This window comes from Neomonachus schauinslandi, chromosome 5 (assembly GCF_002201575.2).
Source record: "Neomonachus schauinslandi chromosome 5, ASM220157v2, whole genome shotgun sequence".
Classification (NCBI taxonomy): Eukaryota; Metazoa; Chordata; class Mammalia; order Carnivora; family Phocidae; genus Neomonachus; species Neomonachus schauinslandi.
Genome location: NC_058407.1, coordinates 7,511,158 through 7,534,848, shown reverse-complemented (window position 1 = coordinate 7,534,848; position 23,691 = coordinate 7,511,158). Strand labels below are relative to the sequence as shown.

Genomic DNA, 23,691 nt, shown 5'->3' with positions numbered 1-23,691 from the left:
TCTTTTTAACTTAATATTTAAAAAAAAAATCAAACTTAATGCAAAAGAATCCATGATGAGCAGAATATCAGAAAAAATTTAAAAGACAGGATCAATAGGGGCAGCGCCTGGGTGGCGTAGTCGGTTGAGCGTCTGACTCTTGGTTTCAGCTCAGGTGGTGATCTTGGATCCATGAGATCCAGCCCTGAGTTGGGCACCATGCTGAGCTCAGAGTCTGCCTGAGATTCTCTCTCCCTCTCCCTCCCACTTGTGCTTTCTCTCTCAAACAAATACACAAATCCTAAAAAAAAGGATCAATAATTGTGCCCTGCTGAGGAGCCATATTCAAGCTGGGCAAAAGAAAAAATCTGCCCTTTTTTTCCAGGCCCTGTGCCAGAGTCTGATTTATTCATTAAACAAATGCATTGTGCTACACACTGTTCTGGGTTCTGGGAAAACCATAGAGAACAAAACAAGGGCCCTGCCTTCAAAAAGCTTTTGTTTTCTGTTAGATGCAGACAGCCAACAGAATCATCTCTGTGGGAAGGAAAACCCAGCTCGTTCTCCTGCTCCTCCTGCTCCATCCAGATCTGGTCCCTGGGACTCTGGGCACTGGCAGGACCTGAAACCCCTCCCAGGGCTCAAGAGTGTAGAGCCGGCGGGTGGGGCTGGAATTGTGTAGATTCGCCTCTCATATCTCACAGCCAATATCTGTTCCATTGCCGAAGAATTCCTACGAATTGATTAAATGCAGATACCCAGGTCCCACCCCTGCTGCTAGGATCCAGAAGCTGTAGGATGGGGTTCACAGGGCAGGACAGGTTTTTGTCTCCTGTGGATTGGGTCCACAACAATAGCACACCTGGGCCTTAGACCTGGGGGGAACTAATTTCCTTACAAATACCTTTCACAGTCTCTTCCTGAATTCTCACCTCAACCAGAGGGAGTAGCCCTTGTGGCCACCAATGTGTCCCTTTAAGAGAGAGGCTCATCCCTGGCAACTGGTGCTCAGATGGGGCCCTGGAGCTGCCCTAGGGAGAGGGAGGAATAGGACTGGGGGAACTGGGACTAGAAAGACTGGCCAGAGGGCATTTCCAGAGCACCAGAGGAAGCCAGGCCTGAAGACAGGGGGCCTGAGACCCTAGCCTGGAAGGCTCCTGCTCAGAAAGGCTCTGGCCCTATGGGGCCAGGCATTTGCCTGAGGTTTGGAGGTTAGTGTGGCTTCCATATTTGGTTTGGACACTGTGGCTCCTACCCTGGGTGTTTCATTTACTTTTGCCAAGAACCCTTGGAGGTGAGTACCCTTCTATCAATTTCTAGAGGTCGGTACTGACACCAGAGAGGTGAAGTTGGCTTCCCAGGATCACAGTGTGGTCAGGATTCACATTCAGTTCTGTTCTTCCAAAGCTCATGCTTTTCCCTGCCCCCTTGGTGGAAGGCTAACTGTCAGCATGTGCTGAGCGAATATAGGGGCTTTGGACCCTCTTTTTCCCCACCTGGAGTGTGACTTTCTGAGGGTGGCAGTCCCAGCCTGAGGGGCAGTCTTGATGTAGTGTGTGGACAGTCAGACTGACAGCTCCTGGGCTGCCCCTCCTCCCCAGCTGGGTGATCATGGGCAGGCCCCTCCCAATGTCTGAGCCTGTTCCTTGTCTATAAATGGGGCCACCAGTGCCAGTTTCTCCCGGGCTGTCAGGAAGATGAGGGTGCAGGAAGGGAGACGTGCTAAAAGAGGCTTTGCAAAGAACAGTCAGGGCTGGTCGCTGGTTCTAATTCCCTCTGGGTTCAGCGGCAAGTGGGAGGTTGGGGGAGATTGTGGATGTTGGCTTTTTTTCTCCCTCTTTCAAAATGTCTGCAGGGCTTATGTTGTTTTCACAATAAACAAGTGCATGGATTTAAACAAGTGGAAGGGTGCATGCTCAGAGGTGTTTGTGGAGGGGGTGGAGGGCTGTTGCTGGGTTGTCAAGGCCCCCTTGGGGCCAAAGCCAGTGGGGACAGGGATGACACTGCCCCACCTGGAGGTGGGGGCAGGGGCGGCAGCCCTCCCTCCCCCTACACCTGGGGTTAGTGATCTCTGTGGATCAGAGCCAAGCCCCAGGACTGAGAACTTGGGCGATTCACTCCTCATCTCTGGAGCCAGAGGTCGGGAGAGGAGTCCCCGTGAGGAGGGGTGGTAGAGACCATCTGATCCATAGACTTCATTCTACAGATGCAGAAGCTGAGGCCCAGAGAGAGGGGGGCCTTGATCAGGGTTATTTGAGTCAGAGCCTTGATCCAGGTAGGTCTGTATCTAAGTCCAGGTTTTTTATGATCCGATCTCCCCTTCAGTGTTGGCCCCACAGGAGATGCTGGCTCTGTGCCAGGTCCTGTGCTGGACGCTGGGCACACAGGTGATCAGAGCCAGGTCCTACCCCTGGAGGGTGCCTCAGCTAGTAGGAGTGTGCCAGGAAGCACCCACAGGAGGAGGGGTCCACTCTGGGGTGGGGAGAAGCCAGGAAGGTTTTGTAGAGGAAATGCTGGAGCTAGGCCTTTAGCTCTGGGTAAGCAGTTGCTCTGAGGATAGGTGGGGAGAGGAGATCCAGGTCCTGCAACAGTAACTGAAGCTGGAGGTGGAAACGGCTTGCAGTGACAGGGGCCTGCGCTTGCAGCAGGATGTGGGGGTTGGAGAGGTCCAGGGACAAGTTTAAGAAGGGCCTTGATAGGGGCACCTGGGCGGCTCAGTTGGCTAAACATCAACTTTTGATTTTGGCTCAGGTCATGGTCTTAGGGTTGTGAGATCCAGTCCTGCCTGGCTCTCTGAGCTGGGTGTGGAGCCTGCTTGAGATTCTCTCCCTCTCCACAGCGCCACCTGGTGCCCATCTCTCTCCCTGCAGCACGACCTTGGCGGTGGGGGTGGGGTGGGGGGGTGGAGTCTGGAGCAGAGATCTCTGCAGGGGACTCTGGGCTCCCAGGCAACCCTTGAGACCAGGACCAGTCCCACAACCGCTGCCCCCTTCCGAAGCAGCCAGGCTCCGTGGTCAAGGGCTCACATTCAGAGATGTGCCAGGCCCCTCCTGGGTTCTCTGCTGCCCTCTCAGGCCAGAGCACCTCTGAGCTTGAGGAGACATGGGTCTCATGGTCCAACCTGCCAGCCTGGGCAGGTATCCTCCTACACCATCATCCCATACCAGAGCAGGTCCAGCCTCCACACACACAACTGTGATAAGCGGCCCACTCTTACCTAATGGTTCCCTCAAGCTTTGGGGAACTTTGCTGGAATGTTCTCTCCTTAGAGCTTCCTCTATCCAATGCCACCAGGCACCATCACTCCCTCCTTGATGGTTCTCCTTCCACCTTCCTGGGTCTTACAGATCTTCACTACATGCTGAGAGAACAAAGGCAAGTACCACACAGCATGTCTTCAAATCCCCAGAAATGTCTGCAGAGATGTTCACGAAATTCAGTATCTCTTAGGATGATGGAATTTCAGAATTTCATCTTTGTACTTTCATTGGTTGCTTACATTTTCTAAATATAGATTATCTTCTAACCAAAAAAAAAAAAAATCACTTTGGGCAAAACAAATTAAGAAATTTAAGCACACCCCAAATCAAAGCTGGAGTAGCTCCGTCAAAGCTCACGGACGCAGGGCGAGGCTGACAGTGGTTCTGCAGTCACCGCAGCTCTGGCCTTTCCTATTTCCCGGGAGCTGACCATCCCTCCCCGCACTCTGAACACCCAGGGAACAGGGAGCTTCTTCACAGCTCCGGGCACTTAGCAGATGCACAACACACCTCACCTCTTACCTGACTTCTGCACTACCCTCCTCCCTGGTTTTCTGCTGCTCTTCTTACGCCACCCCATCCCCCATCTGTTCTCAACATAGCAAATCGCTTGTGTCATTCTTTGACCTACAAGGCCCTGCACCGTCTGACCCACTGCCTCTCTGGCCTCCACGCCTTTTACCACCCCCTTGGCTCTCGTGCTCCAGCCACTCTGGTCTCCGTTCAGTCCTTCCAGTGTTGTTTTCACTTGCTGCTCCCTCTGCCTGGAATGTTCTTCTCTCACTTCCATCCTTCGTCAGATAGGCCTCAGATTAAACATCACCTTGTCACACGACTTGCCCAGCCTCCTCACACATATCCCCCACTCACATACTCTGCTGCCGCCTGGTTTTATTTCCTCCCCAGCACTATGCCACCTGAGATTACCAAACTTCTCTCCCCTTTTGTCTCCCAAACTCCCCAGAATAGAACCCCTGCCAGGCAGGGGCCTTGGGCCTGCTCAGCACTGCACCCCTAGCGCAGAGCCCAGTACTGCTTTATGTATAATAGACCCCCGGGGAAACCTTTGTGGGGATAAATGAACTCACCCGATTGACTTGCCGTGAGTCACAAAGTCTAAAGGTAAAACCATTTGCCATTTCCCCCACCAGTAGGCGGTACACATCTGCAGCATCTTGTAAACCATCTTCAGCAGAGAGGAACGGCTGCCTCTGCGCGGAGCTGGTTCACCGGAGTCCCCACAGTCAGTGGCTGTGGAATGCATTCTGCCCTCAGCCCGACATTCATTGAGTATTTCATCTGTGCCAGGCACTGAGCAGAGCACTTGGCATTTACTCTCTTGAAAAGCACCCTGTAGATACCATTTACCCCATTTTACAGATAAGGAGACTAACAGACTGGCCCCCAAGTGGCAAAGTTAGGACTTAAGGCCAGGCTGTGTCCATGTCCTGCCTCTGAACATGCCAGCTTTGGGGGAAAAAAACAATGTCAGCCAAAGCCACGTACCCTCTGTGTCCTCTGGAGGGACAGAACAGTCTTCTCTAGCTAGCACGCTGAAGACACACAGCGCCTCAACAGCGAGGTCTCATGGGTCTGGTGGTGAGAACACATGACCTAGATTCAAGGGCTCAGCCATGTGCCCCCTGGATAACTTCGTTTCTCTGCACCTGTCTCCCCATCTGTAATATGAGACCCTATCTACATCTCAAGTCCGTTGTGTGTGAAAGCACCCAGCAGAGGCTCAGCCTGTGGAAGGTGCTCACGCAAAGAGGGCCAACGGAACCTACAGACACCTGCAGCCACACTGCTGTGTCTGGTAGTACCAGGCGATGCTCAGAGAGCTAGCCCACCCATCCCCACGCTTGTTCAATGAGGTCACGGTAACAAGGTGGGGAGAGATCCATGGGGCCATAGACCCAGCCGATAGCCAAACTGAAACCAGAAGTGAACACGTTTTGGTGAGGTCAGATGTCCTCTGACGGCCAGCGTCCTCTGGAGGAAGATCTCGGAAGTTGGTGCCAGTAGATGAGGCTTTGAGTCTTACTCTACCACCAGTTGCAAGGTGACATGGGGCAAGTAATATTCTCTCTGGGCCTTTTCCCCATTTTTGTAAACCAGTGGTGAAAGTCACACATTATTCCCTGCTATCGTCACTTCTTTTTTTTTTTTTTTTAAAGATTTTATTTATTTATTTGACAGAGACACAGCGAGAGAGGGAACACAAGCAGGGGGAGTGGGAGGGGGGGAAGCAGGCTTCCCGCCGAGCAGGGAGCCCGATGCGGGGCTCGATCCCAGGACCGTGGGATCATGACCTGAGCCGAAGGCAGACGCTTAATGACTGAGCGACCCAGGCGCCCCGCTATCGTCACTTCTTATCCATAAGGCTTACAACTAAGCAAAGGCAGAATATCTAGACTCAGCAAAGTTAAGCTCAGACGGAGACAGAAGCCTGGCTATGTTGGACGCAAACCCAGCCCTTCAAGCACTACACAAATGCAGCAGGCAGAAATGAGTTTATTGCGTTAGAAAAAACACCAAAGAACACCAGCAAACACCTCCGTACTAGACAGTTTGACTTCAAGGGCACAAAGGAATCTCAAAGGTACAGCTTTGTTTTGGAGAGGGGGTGATGGTCTCATCCCTCCTCCTTCCCTGTCCCTTTAAGCCAATGGACCTCCATGGAGGTGTCCACAGTATGGTACGATTACACACATGGCTCATTTCCCACTCTGCTCACCTCGCACACCTGTGTGGAGCTAGCTGGTCACAATGAGCAGGCTCCTGGGGTTCTGCTCTTGACCGAGAAATGTCAGGATGGGGTTGGGGGTCGTAGCCTGAGCCCAAGCTTCCCAAATGAGTGACGGTGGGCCTGGGATGGGGAGAAAGAGTGTGCCTTCCTGGAGAGCTCTGACGAGACAGCTGGGCGATCCCTCCATCTCCCCCCACAATCCCTAGGGCACAGGCATTGGCACAGATGGCTGCTGGCATGAAGGGGGGCTTTCGATGAACCCAGTGACTCAGTCTCTCAGGGTAGCCACTTTGGCTAACTTCTCCTGGGTCTGGAGAGACTGCTATTAGGAGTGAAGCCAGCTGAGCCTGGATATGGGGGAGAAGGCGGGGAGGAGCCTGTGATGCCCAGTGCCTTCTGGATAGAGCTGAGAGTTCTGGGAGGAGAGGTCTGGTGCAGGAGCCTGGAAGAGAGGGCTAGGCGAGGCAAGCGGAAAAGGAGAGAAACTGGGTGGAAGGCGGGGCAAAGGCCTCCTCCAATGAGCTGCCCTCCTGGGAGAAATCCAGCCTGAAACCTATTCTCCATGAGCCCAATTCCGCCAGTAGGTCCACCGCATTAAATAACAGTCTCTGCTGGTTTCTGCTCTCCAAAATGTCCTTTGACATCACAGCTGGTCACTGTGGAGGTGCCCCTGGTCAGGTCACAGGCCAACACTAAGGCAGAAAACCGTCTTTTTCATCTAGCTGAGACCGCGATGGTGCCAACTGCTGTGACGAATGGCAGACAGGAGATGAGGCCAGAGGTGAGCAGCAGCTTTTTGGAAAGCAAAGGCACCTGCTACGGGCCAGACCCCGGAAAGAGAATGTAATTCAAGTCTGAGAAGTGGCAGGAGCTGTGGCAGGAGGGGCCTACAGATGCCAGGGCTGGGACTCAGGGACCCGGCAGTTCTAAGTCCCTTCACCACACTCACTCCCCAAAAACTAACTTAAGGGAGGCATGTGACGAAAAGGAATCTGAGAGCCTCTCCAGAGAAGAAAGGTCTGGATTGTTCCTTCCTATAAGCTCCAGCAGCAGCTCATTAGGAAAATGCCCAGGCAGGCTCTCAACAATGCATCCTTAAAGTCAGAACGACAACGGAAATAACGTGTGCCTTCAAAACACATTGAGGATAATGTAAAAAAATCTATATTGGAAACAACTCCAAATTTTCTTGCCACCTTGATTCTGCATTATTATTATTTCTACATCAGGGATATTTTCCCAGAGCAGGGAATCCCTTCCCCTTGGTCCCTAGCTGAATATTGCATACTGGTTTGGGGGGTGGGGGGGTACAGTGACTGATAAAAACCTACATTATTACTTGCAGACAAAAGGCCTGGGTCTCTGCCGCTCCAGCCCAAACCTTCATCAACTATGACAGGTCAGGAGGAAGGTCAGGCTGCTGAGGAAGAGCAGCCCACAGGCAGCAAGGCAGGTTCTCCAAAATTGATGTCAGAGGATTGGCAATCAGTAGGTGGAAGGAAGAATGGCTTTATCCTGTACTCTCTGGCCTGACACTTGCTGTCACTCTCCCTTGATCCTGAGGCTTCTGGTTGCTCCAGGCCTGGCCCCATGGCCTTGCTTGGGGTAGGGAGGGAAGGTGAGAGGTTGCGGCTACAGAATTCACTTAGGTTGGATTAGTCCTCCTGAAGCTGGTCCCAGGTGCACCAAGTCCTTTGGTTCATTTAAAAACCAGGGAGTAACTGCTTCCGGAATGTTGCAACTGCTGTTCCACGGATGTTGTAAAACTCACCCGGGTCCTACAGGTGGTGACAACCTGGGTAGAGCACGGGCGTTCTCTGGAAAGAGGTGCTAGGTCGGGGCTCCCCCAAACTGTGCCTCTTGCCTTCTGCTTAAACAAACCCCCTCCCTTTCTCCAGTGTGGAGGACGCTCAGGAAGCAGCGTCAAAAGTGAACTCACAGACAAGACAGCCTTAATAAATTAGTATAATACTATTAGAAGGGATGGCATTTTGTTCTGTTTCTTAGCAGCATTGTCCTACATGCAGCCTGATGATCTCCTTCCCTGGGAAATTTAAAAAGCCGTCCCCTGGTTGTTAGATCTGATGTAAAATTATAAAATAGAAATCTGGTAGGGTTTGTTTTGTTTAAAAAGGAAAAGCCCCTGTGAGGCAGGGCAGTCCCATGCAGTCCTGTTAGCTCTGGCCGTTGGGTCGGCCCACGGGGCTCCCTCCAGGAGGCTGGATCTGGACGGGGTCCAGGAAGGGCCGCAGGGCCTGTCCGAAGGGCCTGTGGAGAAAAGAGACCCAGGGCTGGGGTGGGCTGGGTGCAGACCATCACAACTGTGCCCAACACAGCCTCATTCAGTTCTCTCACATACCCCGCACATGACATTCCTCGAAGGGCTCTCGAGATAGCCTGCTCTGCCCTTCTACCCCTGGGGTCCCCTCCTCGGTAGGTGCTGCCATCTGCTAGATCCTGGTTAGCCGTGGCTTGAACAGGTTAGCGACACACAGGGAACTAGAGCTTTCTGACCTTTCTGTGCCTGAATCTTTAACTCTCACGGTACAAGAAGATAAAATAAGGTTTGAATGAGGAAGCTGAGGCAAAAGAATAAGGGTATGGAAATGAGATCTTCTAGGGAGTACAGGGAATATTCAGGAAAAATGACAAATGCAGGTTGCCAGAAGGCGTTAATGCCCCTTTCTAAAGGGCTCCCCGTTCACGCTCAGGATAGCTTGGCTGGAAAAAAACACGGCAAAAACTGGAGTCTTAGAGATTTTCCAAAATTCCTAGAACCTTAAATCAGGGGGCCCACAACACATCTCAGTTACTGGCCTTCTTTTTCTTTGGGGGATATTGCCATTTTTGAAAATCACATCCAGGTTTGAAGGGAATGAAGCATTCTCGAGCATAAACAGATGAAACCCTAATCCAGGCAAGTCCTAAAACTCCACCCATCAAATAACAGCAGCAAGAATGTTCCAGCTACTTCTACTTGCTTAGGGCCCCATAACCTAGATCCTTTAGTGAGGCTGTGGGGCTCAACACAGCCACTGAGGAATAGGCAGGGAGGGCCAGGGCCAGGAGATGGGGCTCTCCTCACCAGCTGGACACAGCTGTCCCATTTCCTCTGCAAGTTTTTCCTGAGGGTTTCTTACCCAGGTGTGAAAAACAGCTCATCTTACCGAGCCTGCTAAACCTGTCAGGATCTCTGGCGGACAGGGCCCCAGTTCAGGAGAAACTGAGTCAGAGTCAGCAGATGGACGTGGTCCTGGAGTGGGTAGAGGCTGCCTGAACATGATCAACAGCCACGGAGGGGAAAGGTAAAATGGGTTTGGGTGTGTGTGTCCTTTTAGGGGACATTGCCTGGATGATGGCCCACAAAGCTGGGACTACACCAGGGTGGGCGGGGCTACAGCGTGTACCTAAAGAAAACATTTACAGAGGGCTGACTTTGCCCTACAAGATATGAGGGCCAGTAGGATGTTGTCTTTGAGAGCATCAAAGAGCTCATGGTGCAGGGGAAGCAAGACCAACAAATGACATTTACAGAATAAGCCACACTATTAATTCTCTGATCTATCCACTGCTTGTCCATCTAAAAGTCCATTTTATGCAAGCACTTCTGGGAGCGGCCTTCTTCATGAGCAACGTGAAAGACAGATGCCAGGATTCTGTACAAATGCTGGAGCCAGATTCAAGTGGGTTTCTAAGTTCTGTGGTTGCACTCAGGCCAGGGTGGAGCGGGTCCAACTCCAAGGAGGGTGAAGGTCACACAGGTGGGCACCCGTGACTGGAGGGAATGGTGGCCCTCCCCATTGGCAGGTGCCATCACGACAGGGGCCACCTAGGATGGGAGGATTCTGCTGAGAGCAGGGAGGGCGGACGTGGGCCAGATGAGCCGCACTGACTGTGAATGGGGGTTTCAGGAGCAGGGCCAGAGATCGAGGCCACTTACGTGGATAGAATTTCAGAGGGAAGGTCAGTGATGTAAGAAGGGATCTTCCTTCCGGTCAGGAACTGTGCCACTTCGTTGGTAAAGGTGTTACAGTTGTTTTCAAAGACGTTGTAGGCCTCTCTCCTGTGCATTGTGGGAAAGGTTTGGAAAAGGGATCAGAGGGGCAGCAAGCACATTTGAGGGGATAACTCAAACCAAGTAATGGCATGGTGAGCACAGCTGAGTACGAGGACTAGGATTCTCCTTCTCTCTTATGCTCCAAAGGACTGCTGGATTTGCCACCTTGGACCATAAAACACCGATTTTTAAGGGAAGGATGAAATAAAAATATATGGCTCCTCTACAGTTTCAGGAGAATCTTTATATTCACAAAAGCAGAACTCGAGGGTTAGACTGAACACTTACTGCAAATGACTAAAGCTTCTTGAAGAGAAAACCTGCTCAAGGTCCCATGTCATCCCGACCCCTCCACAAGCCCCGTTTTTGATTTTTCAGGACGAGATACTTGCCCAGTGTGGGTTGAGAGCAGCAGCTGCTGATTTCAATCAGGAGGAATAAATAGCCCTTCCTTCCCTCAGCGTTTCAGCAGAAGGTTCGCTGGGACAGAGTATCTGCCTTGGAGCAATGCTGAGCTCTCTGTGGCACAACTGCTTTCTCTTCAAATTTATTCAGCAAATACTGGGCCAGACCTTGTGCTGAGTGCTCTAGGGGATGTGAGCTGGTGGCTGCCTCTGGGGCCGATGGTCTAGTGGGGGAACAGACACGACTAACCACCACCCATGTCTCCACTCACCGGAACAGAGACTCCCCCAGGGAGGACAGGTACTCCTGAAAGAGTTCTTCTGTGACTTCTGTGCTCCCCACATCAACCACAGAGTCTGGGGGCCCAAGCAATGTCCCTCCCTAAAAGAGCCAACCCAGAGAAAGTCATTAAGTCACCATCTCCACTGAATTTTTTTCATGTGGCCTCCCATGGAAGACCACCAAAGCTCTGTTCCAACAACATTTACCTTTCAGAGCACCCAGGGCAGATCAAGAGTGTTATTTCCTATTTGGATCAAGGCTGCAATGGCTTAGAGCTTCCTGTCAACTCTCCATTGCCACATGCTGGCAACGTGGCTAGGAAGCTGGGCTGCTGGTTTCTGGCAGGGCCCTGGGAAGCCGAGTCTCTGGCCGGTCAGATCCCTGATGCTGTCTACTCATCCGGTTGATTAAAAAAAAAAAAAAGAAAGAAACCCAGAACCTGAAGTCTCCCCTTGTCCCCAACATGCCTGATCCCAAGGGCACAGTAGGATAACCAGAAATGGCTAGCACTTGACAGGCCATCTTTCTATGCCTACATTTAAGTGTATGCAGCCAGTTTTTTCTTGTGACACACTTGATATCCCTTATAAGACTGGGAAAATGTGAAGGACCTCTGAGAAGTCTGGCGGGCTGGCAAATACTTCCACAACTCAGTTCTATTTTGATCTATGAGGCTAATCTAACAATGATGATAGGGTTCCCCAGGCAAGGGAGTTAATGGCCTATGGAAGGCCTACAGAAAACCCTCTGCCGTGGGTTAACAGACTGCCATAGCAGACCAAAGGAGAGACTGAGCCAAGGGGGAACCAGCCAAGGGTGAAGCAACAGATCACTGGGGAAGACAGAGCTGGGAATGGACTGGGGGCGTAAGGGAGCGCACTCCTGAGCAGAGCTTCCAGAAAAGACCATTCATTCATGCAATAGCTATTAAGCACCTACTGTGTGCCTGACATTGTTTGAGGCACTGGGGAAAGCATGGTGAGCAGGATAATTATGGTAGTCCAAGAAGAATGGTCTCAGAATTACAAGAGACTGAAAGGTCACTAGTTGAGCCCCTATTATTCACTCATATAACAAACATGCATTGAGAACTTACTAGGTGCTGGGCCTTATGCTAGGCACTGGGGGTACAATGTGGAAAAAACAGATGAGATTCTTGCCCTCATGGAGCTTATAGTCTAGCGGGGAAGGCAGACAAGAAAATCCCATAAACCAATGTACAATTATGAGCTGCGATAAGGGTCTTGCTGGAAAAGTACAGAATGCCGTCAGTACGTATGACAGGGGACCTTTCCAGGCTGAGGGGTTTGGGAAGACTTGCCTGAGAAACTGACACTGAGCTCAAATCTGAAGGATGGAGAGGCAGAACCAGGTGAAGGATCAGGGAGGTGGACTGAAGTGAGAGGGAAGGTTCCAATGTCCTCGGAATGTTCTAGGAATGAGAAGCGGGTGGGGGTGGAGAAAGGCACTACCTGAAAAGAGGTCATTCAGAGAGGGAGACCGAGACTAGATCAGATAGGGCCTGGAGGTCAGGCTGAGCTTGCTGGGTTTTATTCCAAGGGCAGTGGGGAGAGTTCTGACTGAAGCAGGGGAATGCCATGATCAGATTTTCATTTTGAAAAGATCACTTCACTTCCTGTGTGGAGTCCTGACTGAGGAGCAGACGTATTGTGGCAGTCCAGGCTAGTTGTGAGGGTGGCATGGAGGAAGGTGAGAGCTCTGGAAATATGGGAAGAGACGAAGAGAGAGAGACTGACTTAAGATACATTTACAAGGTAGGACTGACTGGGCTTCATGAAGGATTTGTTAGAGGAGGTGGGGAACAGTGAGCAGAAGAAATCAAGAACGACTTTCCGTTTATGAGTATCAAAATGAATGGTTGCTTGGTCTTTGCTTGAACACCTCCTATGAAATTCTTAGATAGCTCAGAGAGAAATTTCTTGGAAAGGTGCATGGCCTTCAGAGACAGAGAGTCCTGACTTTTAGCACCAGTGCCACTTACTGGCCCTATAACTTGGGGCAACTCACTTTACCTCTCAGAGCCCTAATCCTTCAGCTGAACATTGATTGGCTGAGTTCATGCTATGAGGTAGGCACTGAGCTGGTGACGGGAACAGGGAGGGAGACACAGTCTCAGCTCACAAGGAGCTTACACACAGCTCCCTGCAGAGACTCAGGAACAGCTCATCTACCATATCATGCTCGGTGTGACCCAGAGGGACCCACACATGCCGAGGGAGTAGAGAGGCCAGGGAAGGGTGCTCTTGAGCTGAGTCTTAAAGTAGTTACGAGGAACTACACCACAGGCTGACATCCACTGGGCTAGAAGCCAGGTATACAGAGTGGTAGCAAAGTTCCTGGTCTACGGGAACCCCACGAACCTGAGTCTGGGGAAGGGTGTGGGGGAAGCCACTCACTGGGGGACAGCTGGAGATACCGCCACTGCCGAAGTAGAACTCATCCTTGTGCACAACTATGGAGGTGTGCCTGCAATGCAGAGAAGAAATAGGATAAGCCAGAAAACTTAAAACTGGTCTGAGAAAAAGCAAATACCACACTGCGAGGAGAGTAATTTCTGCCCAAGGATAGGACTTACAAGGTCAACAGCCTTATGAAACTAACCAAAGGCACAAATAGCATAGATCAGAGTTTCTCAACTTTGGCACTAGTAACATTTGGGGCTGGAGAACTCTTTGCCGGGGGGCTGTCCTGTGCATTCTAGGAGGTTTAGCAGCATCCTGGCTTCTATCCACAAGATGCCAGTGGCACCCCCCCCCCCAATTGTGACAATCAAATCCGTCTCCAGACACTATGGAATGTCCTTGGGGGCAGAACTGTCCTCCTTGAGAACTACCGCTATAGATCATGTTAGCAGAGGGGAGGCCCTAGATTCACCCTGATACTGACAAACCGTTAGTGAAATAAAGGTCTGCAGACCAAGGTGCGTTCCCAGGCTTTTAAAACTAACAGGAGCAGTTAACCTGGACCACGCTGAGGGCAAGACTAGATGTGGATCTATTTCAGGGGAAGGTGCTCATATTACTTGGTTTGAATCAAACAAAGCAAAGGATCATTCTGGTCATCCCAAATGTCAGCAGGCTCTAGTAGTCCAGATGGAATATTGACCTATGGTTTCCTCATTAATGGAACTGAGAGCTCAGCTACCATCTTGTCTGACAGGGATGGATCCAGTACAGAGAGACCAAGGTAGACAGACATGGGGGGCCCTTGAGACTTCTGTAGTTAGAAAGCTTGGTCAGGGGTGGGCATGACATCATTCTGCCTGTCTTTAAGGCCGGGTGTCTCAACCTCAGCACCACTGCCATTTTTTGGCTGGATAATTCTTTGTTGTGAAGGACTGTCCTGTGCGTGGTAGGATGTGTATAGCAGTATCTCTGGCCTCCACCCACCCATCAGAAATGTCTCTAGACACTGCCAAATGTCCCTGGGGTGGGTGGGTGGTCGGAGCACAAAATCACCCCTGGTTGAGAACCACCACTGCTTTAGGAACTGGAAATTTTATGATACAGAGTACTGGGTTTAGAGCCGGAAGCCACGGACCAGGACCTGAAATGCACAGGTACTGCTTTGTTTCATAAACTAGCCAATCAATGTAGAGTCCCACCCAACTTACCAGATGCCTTCCAGTTGTTTCCCTGTGGAGAAAAGAAGAGATTTAGCCACTTGGGATCACACTAAATGGCCTCCCAGCCTGAGCAAATTCAGAACATCACTCAAACCCAGAGTAACCCGGGGTTGCCTGTGTGGTACAATCGGTCAGGTGTCCGACTCTTGGTTTCAGCTCAGGTCATGATCTCAGGGTCGTGGGACTGAGCTCCGTGCTGAGCGCAGGGTCTGCTTAAGACTCTCTCTCCCTTGAGGCAAAAAAAAAAAAAAAAAGACTCCCCCCCCCTCCCCCTCTGCCCACCGCCCCCCCCCCGAAATAATCTTAAAAAAAAAGAAAAGAAAAGAAAAACCCGGAGTAACCCATTATAAACCTCCTGGGGGACTCTCTAGGAACGCAGTTCTCCTCCAATAAGGTCCTTAGGTCCTGATACAGGTATGTTGTGTTAAGTAGGTTAAAAAGTGATTAGCATCCTTCATCAGAATGCAAGACAAAAAACACTGGTATAGATGTACCCCAATTTTGTGTCTGCTTTTCTTTCCCCTTCAGGGTCAATTCAACTTTGCCTTTTTCTTTGTCTCATATATAGAGACAACAGAACAATGGTATAAAAAAAGCTATTATCCAGGGTGCCTGGGTGGCTCAGTCGTTAAGCGGCTGCCTTCGGCTCAGGTCATGATCCCAGGGTCCTGGGATCGAGCCCCGCATCGGGCTCCCTGCTCGGTGGGAGGCCTGCTTCTCCCTCTCCCTCTGTCTGCTGCTCTGCCTACTTGTGCTCTCTCTCTCTGTGTTAAACAAATAAATAAAAAAAAATCTTAAAAAAAAAAAGAAAAAGCTATTATCCACTTCTTCATTGAGCATATGTGAGGTGAAATCCTTCAGGAAATGACTGGGCAAAACTTGACAAATTCCATCCATCTGAATAGTCAATGCAAATGTATTCTGTATCTCCATATGGCAGAAATGATGTTAGGTATGGAAATGAAAATATGAACAGATCACTGTCCTGCCTTTAAGGAGCCCAAAGTCAAATGGAAAGAGAGACACACACACAACTAAGTAAAAAATACAATGTTGATAGGCTCTAATTATAGAGTGGTATAATTACAGAGTGGTAAAAATGAGATGCTATATATAGGGGAACCTGGGTGGCTCAGTCGTTAAGCGTCTGCCTTCGGCTCAGGTCATGATCCCAGGGTCCTGGGATCGAGCCCCGCATCGGGCTCCCTGCTCTGCGGGAGGCCTGCTTCTCCCTCTCCCTTTCCCCCTGCTTGTGTTCCCTCTCTCTCTGTGTCTCTCTCTGTCAAATAAATAAAATCTTAAAAAAAAAAAAATGAGATGCTATATATAATAAAGATAAGGAACTACCTTTATAAGCTGCAATTCAACTGGGGAATGAGTAGGGGCAGGAATGGACATTTCTGCGGGGGTGAATAATATGTACAAATGCACAGTTGCGATAAAGACAGGTTAAAGAAAAGAGTGCAGTGACGGTGATAGGAGGGAAAGTGGCCAGCAGGGGCGCCAGCAAAATGGGGTAAGCCCAGACAGAAGGCTGCCCTGCACCACGCTGCATTCATGGTTGTTAGGCAGTGGAGTGCCTTGATCAGATCCATGTTTTTAAAAAGACACCTATGGGGGCGCCTGGGTGGCTCAGCCAGTTAAGCATCTGCCTTCAGCTCAGGTCATGATCTCAGGGTCCTGGGATCAAGCCCCGCATTGGGTTCCCTGCTCAGCGGGAAGCCTGCTTCTCCCTCTCCCTGCCGCTCCCCCTGCTTGTACTCTCTATTAAAAAAAATAAAAATAAATAAAAAATAAAAGACACCTATGTCTTTTAAGAGAACTGTAGGGGCGCCTGGGTGGCTCATTGGTTAAGCGTCCAACTCTTGATTTCGGCTCAGGAACATGATCTCAGGGTCATGAGATTGAGCCCTGCATTGGCTCCGTGCTCAGCGGAGAGTCTCCTTAAGATTCTCTCTTTCCCTCTACCCTTCCTCCCCTCTTAAAAAAATAAAATAAAATAAGGCATCACAGTGTGTAGTACCCAGAAGTTTGATAGAGACTACATTAGGTATAATGGCCTTGGGGAAAAGGGTAAAGACCTCCAAAAGATAAATTTTACCTCAGGATTGGTGGTAAGATCTACAAAGAGATTTCAGTATGTAAGGAATTAATATGAAATACTATGTCTATTTGACATATAAACATTTCATTTCCTGTTAGTGTTGCCAGGTTAATGAAATAACAAGGAAAATAAAATGTAGCAGAGTTCTGTCTCTCTTCCAGTTAGGAGACCAGTGTGCTTTTCACTAAAAGACCTGCTACTTTGGCCCACAAGGCCCAAATGGACAGTGATTCTGGACTGGGGTTTCTGAGGTAGTCCCCTAAAGACTGTGGGGCAGGCTCTGCCCTTGTCCAAACTGAGCTGAAATCTCACAGAGGTGGATGAGAAACAGACTGGATGCTGAAGGGCAGTGGTAACCCATTTAGGACAAGCATCTTCAAATGTGGATTGAGCAGACTTACATCCTTTCTTAATTTGAACTGCTTCACAGTTATCCTTATTCTCACAACATCCTTATGTGGTAGAGCAGGGCAAATATTTATTAACATCATTTTACAAATAGGTAAATAAAGATGCATGGTTTGCCAGGCATAAAAGCAAGAAGGAAAAACACGGTATGACAACATACTTGTTGGAGCAACTCAGGTAGAAATACTGCTCAGCAGCCTGTTCTTGGGAGGAAAAGAACAGGGCTATGGTCTCCTCCATTGGGTGACAGGCATTGGAAAGTGGAACTAAATTGATTTTTAAATTTTTTGGCCACACTGGGGTGGGAGTAGGTGAGTAGGAGGTGGTGATTTGAGATTGAATTAGGTCACAAGACCATTTTGGAACATGAATTAGGCTCAGTGGATATTAGCACACTACAGAAGCAGATTATTTTCCCACTAGGATTTCCTCAGCAGGTCAAAGAGTGGGTGGGTCAGATGCCTGCGTGTCTCCAAGCTTGTTGGCACATCCAGTGCATTGATTTCGAGGCCTATGAAGTATGTGCAAGAAAACAAATGGGAGACATGGATATCAGTCCTGTTTTCATCAAGAGTAACAAAGAATGCAGAGTGAGGTCTGCATTAGTCAGCATTCCACTGATTGTAAAGTTAAGTTAGTATATAAAAGCCAAGGAGAAAATACTCCATCCACCTCCTTATCAGTTAAAATGGATGGAGAGCACATAGACATACATGCTGGTTGTAGGACATGCTCAAGATCAGCACCTGGAATACTGCTGGTGTTCTACAAAGGTCTATTTGGTGATGGGCAGCACGGGCTCTGTGCGAGCAGCATTAGGTCACCGGTACAAATCAAGTGCAGCTCCAGCTACCTCCCAAATTTCTCTAATGATAGTGTTTTTATTTATTTTATTTTAATTCCAGGATAGTTAACATACAGTGTTATTGATAGTATATTTATTTATTTTTAAGATTTTATTTTATTTTATTTTATTTTTTTTTTAAAGATTTTATCTATGTATTTGACAGAGAGAGAGACACAGCGAGAGAGGGAACACAAGCAGGGGGAGTGGGAGAGGGAGAAGCAGACCTCCCGCGGAGCAGGGAGCCCGATGCGGGGCTCGATCCCAGGACCTGGAATCATGACCTGAGCCGAAGGCAGACGCTTAACGACTGAGCCACCCAGGCGCCCCAAGATTTTATTTTTAAGGAATCTCTACACCGAATGTGGGGCTTGAGCTCACAACCCTGAGATCAAGAGTCATATGCTCCACCTACCGAGCCAGCCAAACACCCCTTGACAGTGGTTTTAATTGGCATTGTTTTTTTTTTAATTAAAAATTTTTTAGGTTTATTTTTAGTAATCTCTGCACCCAATGTGGGGCTCAAACTCACAACCCCGAGATCGAACCACATGCTCCTCTGACTGAGCCAGCCAGGCGCCCCTAACTGGCAATGTTTTAATCTGCTGGTTGGCTCAGAATCTGCCAGGTTACCAGCAATGTGAAGGGGTTAATGTTAACTTACAAAATCAGCTTGCTCTTCTCTGGCCACTGGATAAATATTGAATGTAGGTGGGAAAAAGGTAAAAGGAAACATTTGCATAACATAAGTGGGCCTCTGTGCCAATATTGTAAAGAAAAAAAAAAAGCCTATTGGCAGGAGGACTTTCCCTTCCTCTAGGTAAAGAAAAGTTATCACAAAATCAAATGCAGTACATTGTTAAAAACTGAGAGGGTATTTTGATCTTCAAAAAAAGTAGGTTTAAAACTACTTGATATTCTAATGCTAGGATTTGTTGGAGCCAGTACAGGATTCTTTCCTCATATAAAATAACTGACGTATGAGTTCTTTTCCTCAGTACTGAGAGGGTTCCCTTTTCTTTCTTTTTTTTTTTTTTAGAGATTTTATTTATTTTTCAACAGAGAGAGAGACAGCGAGAGAGGGAACACAAGCAGGGGGAGTGGGAGAGGGAGAAGGAGGCTTCCCATTGAGCCGGGAGCCCGATGTGGGGCTCGATCCCAGGACCCTGGGATCATGACCTGAGCCGAAGGCAGACGCTTAACGACTGAGCCACCCAGGCGCCCGAGGGTTCCCTTTTCATCACTGCTTGTTTTCATTAGTCAGGCCTTGTAGCAATGCTTTGAGGTAGGTCTGCAACATTCCACCATTCAGCCAGGCTATATTTACTGAACACCAATCACTGTGCTAGACTCTGGATAAATCTAGAGTTCTTGTCCCTAGTGGAGCTTCCAGTCCAGTTCTGGGTGTGTGTGCACACTGATGAGAAAAATAAGCAATTACAGGGGTGCCTGGGTGGATCAGTTGGTTAAGTGTCTTTTTTTTTTTTAAGATTTTACTTATTTATTCGACAGAGAGAGAGCGAGAGCGCACACACAACCACAAACAGGGGGAGTGGCAGGCAGAGGGAGAGGGACAAGCAGGCTCCCTGCTGAGCAGGGAGCCCAATGGGGCTCGATCCCAGGACCCTGGGATCATGACCTGAGCCGAAGGCAGATGCTTAACCAACTGAGTCACCCAGGTGCCTCAGTGTCTGACTCGATTTCAGCTCACTTCATGATCTCAGGGTCATGAGACTGAACTCCACATTGGGCTTTGCGCGGAGCATGGAGCCTGCCTAAGATTCTCTTTCTCCTTCTCTTCCTCTGCCATCCTGCCCTGCTTGTGGGTGCTCGCTCTCTAATAAAGAAAACAAGCAATTATAAAATAGAATGATGAATGCTATGTACAGGATGTTATGAGCATACACTAGGGACACATGAACAAGATTTGTGGGGTGGGGGTCAGGGAAGGCTTCCTGGAGGAAGAGACATGTTAGTTGAGACCCTGAGGATGAGCAGAAGTTAGCCAGGCCAAGCGAAAGTATTCCGGGCAGATGGCATAGCCTTTGAAAAGCCAAGAGGTGAAAAAGCTGAACAGGTTCAGTCCTATTAGTGTATCTAGCCCCTTTCCACCGGGGTTCTGCCAGAGCATTAAGCCCTCATGCCCTAAGGTATCTATTGGCAGAACTGAGAAAATAGTCATTCAGATCATTTCCCCTAGAGCTTAACTCTTGTGGAATCCAGCGGAGAAAGGCTCCTGCTGATTGTGTTGAGCATGTGTAGACAGGTGAGGGTGGAGAGAAAAGCAGAAGGATCACAAAGGGCCTTGTAAGCTGCATTAGTTTTCATTTTGCCATAATGAAATTGCATGATTACTAAATTAATTCATTAGATGGATAAAAAGTAGTTCACACAATGAGCAATAAAAATCTAAATAGATGGCATTGAAATCTAATAGATGGCATTAAAAATCTAATAGATGGGCATTAAAACTTTAAAACCCCTTCAGATTCAAATAAATTCTATGTAATCTTCAAGCTTGAGTTCAAGTCTCAATTGTTCCTATAATCGATACTTATTGTGGGGCACCTGGCTGGCTCAGTCAGTACAGCATGCGACTCTTTTTTATGTATATGTGCTGCCGAAGCGAGCACCAGCATGCGACTCTTAATCTCGGGGTCGTGAGTTCAAGCGCCACATTGGGCGTAGAACTTACTTTAAAAAAAAATTATTGAGCACCAGCTCTCACTGGCCACTGGGGACATACAGAGAAATGAGACAGAGTCTCTGCCCTCCAGCAGCTCAAGGTTCTCACTGAAGTCTTTCTGACACATGCAGCCCACCATGGCTTTTCCCTTCTGTCAAGACCTAAAATAATTGCTTCACCACTTGCTCATTCTGGCATCTAGTTATAATCTCTTTTATGCTGTTCTCTAATGTCGCATGTGCACGTATGTTATTTTTAGTGAAATAAACCCCTGGAGGACAGAGTTCATGGTTTTCTTTTTTTTTTTAAGATTTTTTATTTATTCATTTGAGAGAGAGAGAGAGAGGGAGAGAGTGCACATGGACAAGTGAGAGCACGAGCAGGGGGGAAGGTCAGAGGGAGGGAGAAGCAGACTCCCCGTTGAGCAGGGAGCCCTACGACAGGGCTCCATCCCAGGACCCCAGGATTATGACCTGAGCTAAAGGCAGATGCTTAACCGACTGAGTTCATGTTTTTTATTTCATTACTATTTGTATTACAGAATTAAGCAAGGAACTGAGTATAAAGTAAAATCTCAAATATTCATTAGACTGCATTCTTCCCAGAAATAAATATCTATGTTCTATATCCTTATGTCTTTAAACCCAAGAACAATTTTGAGATAGGCTTGTGAAAAAAATAAAAAATAAATGTAACCCTGGGATACGTGCATGCACACAAAACTTTAGATTAGAAAACAATCAACAAGGGGTGCCTGGGTGGCTCCTTCGGCTCAGGTTATGATCCCAGGGTCCTGGGATCGAGCCCCGCATCAGGCTCCCTGCTCAGTGGGAAGACTGCTTCTCCCTCCCCCACTGCCCCCTGCTTGTGTTCCCTCTCTCGCTGTGTCTCTCTGTGTCAAATAAATAAATAAAATCTTAAAAAAAAAAGAAAAATGTGGCCATGATTTAAAAAATAAATAAATAAATAAAGTTAGGCTTCTCTTGTCACTTTTGATCTCAACACCCTGTTTGCTTCTTGCACAGTCTAACACTTATCACAATTAGTATTTGAAATAATTATTTTCTTTGCTTATATTTAATATTTTCCCCAGTTAGCAGCTCCATGATGGCAATGAACATCTTTGTTCAATATACTGTCCTCATTTAAGCTTAACACATGGACTAACACATAGGAGGCACCCAAAAAACAATCTGTTGAATGAATCATGAAGCAGTGATCCTTAAGGACACTTACAGCTATGATCAAACTAACCAAATAATGGCTCCATTCCAAGAAGTTTAGTTAGAACTTGACTGATGTAATCTGTTAGTGATTAGCACGTTCCCCTGTGACTTTGTAAGTTTTGCTTTCAGCTTTACCTTACTCATTTTAACAACTGGTGATCTAGGCCCAAACTTCTAGCCAACAGTGGACTGGCTACATAACAATTACCTGAAGAGCTTATTAAAAATACAGATTTTTGGATCAAAACTCCAGAAGATTCTTATTTAGTACCTGTGTAATGAGGCTCTAGAATCCATATATTTAAAACTTTGTTTATTTTGAATAGATAATATATGTGTGTAGTACACAATTCAAAAGGTACAGAAAGTTTATAGCGAAGTCTCCCTTCTATTCCTGTCCTCTGGCATCAAGTTCCCCTTTCCATAAGTTACCACTGTTTCAATTCCTTATGTATTCTTCCAGATAATTATTTGCCTACACGAGCATGTATAAATCCTTTGCTTTAAACACACCTGAATATTTAAAGAACTGTTCCAACTTTGTTTTCTCTATCTCCATTGAAAAAGACTTGTTCAAAGTGAAGTTATCTGTATTTTTAACAAGCATCCCAGGTGATTCTGATGTGAAGCCAAATATGAGTAACCATTCACTGGCCCAGGGTTAAAGTGCAACTCATTATGATATATCAGAAACTCAAGGACATTGAAAAGATGCCTTCCAAAGTAGCCTTGCTTACTTGACTTCAGCCCTCTTGTCTTACCAAGATGAACTAAAACACTCTCTAATGCGTCCATAAAAGCCAGGAAAAACTAGCCATTCAAATGGATGTTGCCAAAGCTGTTCAATTTTTCAATTCCTGGAATCCTTTCCTGCCCAATATCAACTGAAACCACAAACTCGACAATTTCTATGTTACATGAGACATTTTGGTATTTGGGTTATAATGAGGTTTGATGTACAGCGAACTAGGGCTGATTTTCTCTCCTGGTAGGTTAAGTAGTTTAATGGAGCACAACGGAAATACTTCCTTTACTAATCCTTACTGACACAACAGTATCCAGCCCTCTCCCAGAATTGCTTTCTAACCATCTGGGCAAAAGCAATTAACTTAGAAACTGTTGACAAGACCGCATTGTCAGGGCAGAACTTGAATTCTCGAGTTCGGGCTCCAGTAGACCTGACTTTACCTCTACCTGGGAGCAATGGCTGGGAACCCGTGCGGCTCTAGCTTCCTATTTCCATCTACCCCAGAGACTGCAGTTTCCTTTTGGCACGGAGGGAAGGCTAAGGGCCACCTGGGGATCTCTGCAGAGTCCCTTTCACCACGAGGGGCATCGCGCGGCAGGCATCCTCACCTCCCCTACACTGCGCCGAGGAAGAGGTGTAAAGGGCTCCCCAAGTGAGGCAGGGGAGCCGCCGGGCTGCAGCGCCCGCTCACCCTACGGCTCGGAGGGGGCAGGGGGAGGGCGTGACTCCTCCATCCCTTCCTCCTGGATTCAAACGTGAAGTCGGGAAAGTGGGGCTCCAGGCGCCCGAACCTCAGACCTTTCTCTTCTACGCTCGCGCTTTCCTCCATCCTCTGGGCCCCGCGTCTCCCCCTGAGCGGTGGTCCAGGCCTCCCTACCTCTGCCGGCCGGCCCGGCACCCTCTCGCCCGCCCCCAGCCCCCTCACCCAGCATGATGGGGCTGAGCCGCCGGGCCAGGCCCTTGGACAGGTCGTACACGTAGAGCTTCACCGGATAGAGATTCGGCGGCTCCATCGGGACCCGTGGCGGCGGCGGCCACGAAGTCCCTCAGGCACCCGGCAGCGGCTTGGACCTTCCCGTACCCGACGGGGGTGGGGAACGGAGGGAGCGGGGGGACCGAGCCCAGGCCCGGCCTGAGGGGCGGGGGAAAGGCGGCCCTGCGCTGCACGCGGCCCCGCACCCGCCACCGGCAACGACTACTGTGAGGTGACAGAGCCGGGACGGGCAGGGTCCGCGCGGAAGAGGGGGCGGGGGCGAGGACGCACTCTTGCGCATGTGCCTACCGTCCCGGCGGGCGG

At 48.9% G+C, this 23,691-nt stretch overlaps 1 protein-coding gene across 1 annotated transcript; it reads right to left on the bottom strand.

The window, feature by feature from the left end:
• Positions 1–5,529: 5,529 nt before the first annotated feature.
• On the bottom strand, positions 5,530–23,632 carry DESI1 (desumoylating isopeptidase 1). The gene is made up of 6 exons (XM_021687452.1): positions 23,320–23,632; positions 14,367–14,388; positions 13,150–13,219; positions 10,722–10,831; positions 9,929–10,051; positions 5,530–8,256 (listed from the first exon to the last, which is right to left on the bottom strand). The coding sequence occupies exons 1-6, from the start codon at positions 23,405–23,407 to the stop codon at positions 8,163–8,165; spliced, it is 507 nt and encodes a 168-aa protein (XP_021543127.1). The 5' UTR covers positions 23,408–23,632; the 3' UTR covers positions 5,530–8,162.
• Between the last annotated feature and the right edge of the window lie 59 nt (positions 23,633–23,691).

Excerpts from the sequence above, each read along its gene's own strand:
- DESI1 (XM_021687452.1), bottom strand. The coding sequence starts at position 23,407 with ATGGAGCCGCCGAATCTCTATCCGGTGAAGCTCTACGTGTACGACCTG. Across the intron at positions 14,389-23,319 it reads GCTCAGCCCCATCATGCTGG|GGAAACAACTGGAAGGCATC; the intron begins GTGAGGGGGCTG and ends TTTTCTCCACAG. Across the intron at positions 8,257-9,928 it reads CCCTCTGAAATTCTATCCAC|GCCCTTCGGACAGGCCCTGC; the intron begins GTAAGTGGCCTC and ends TTTTCTCCACAG.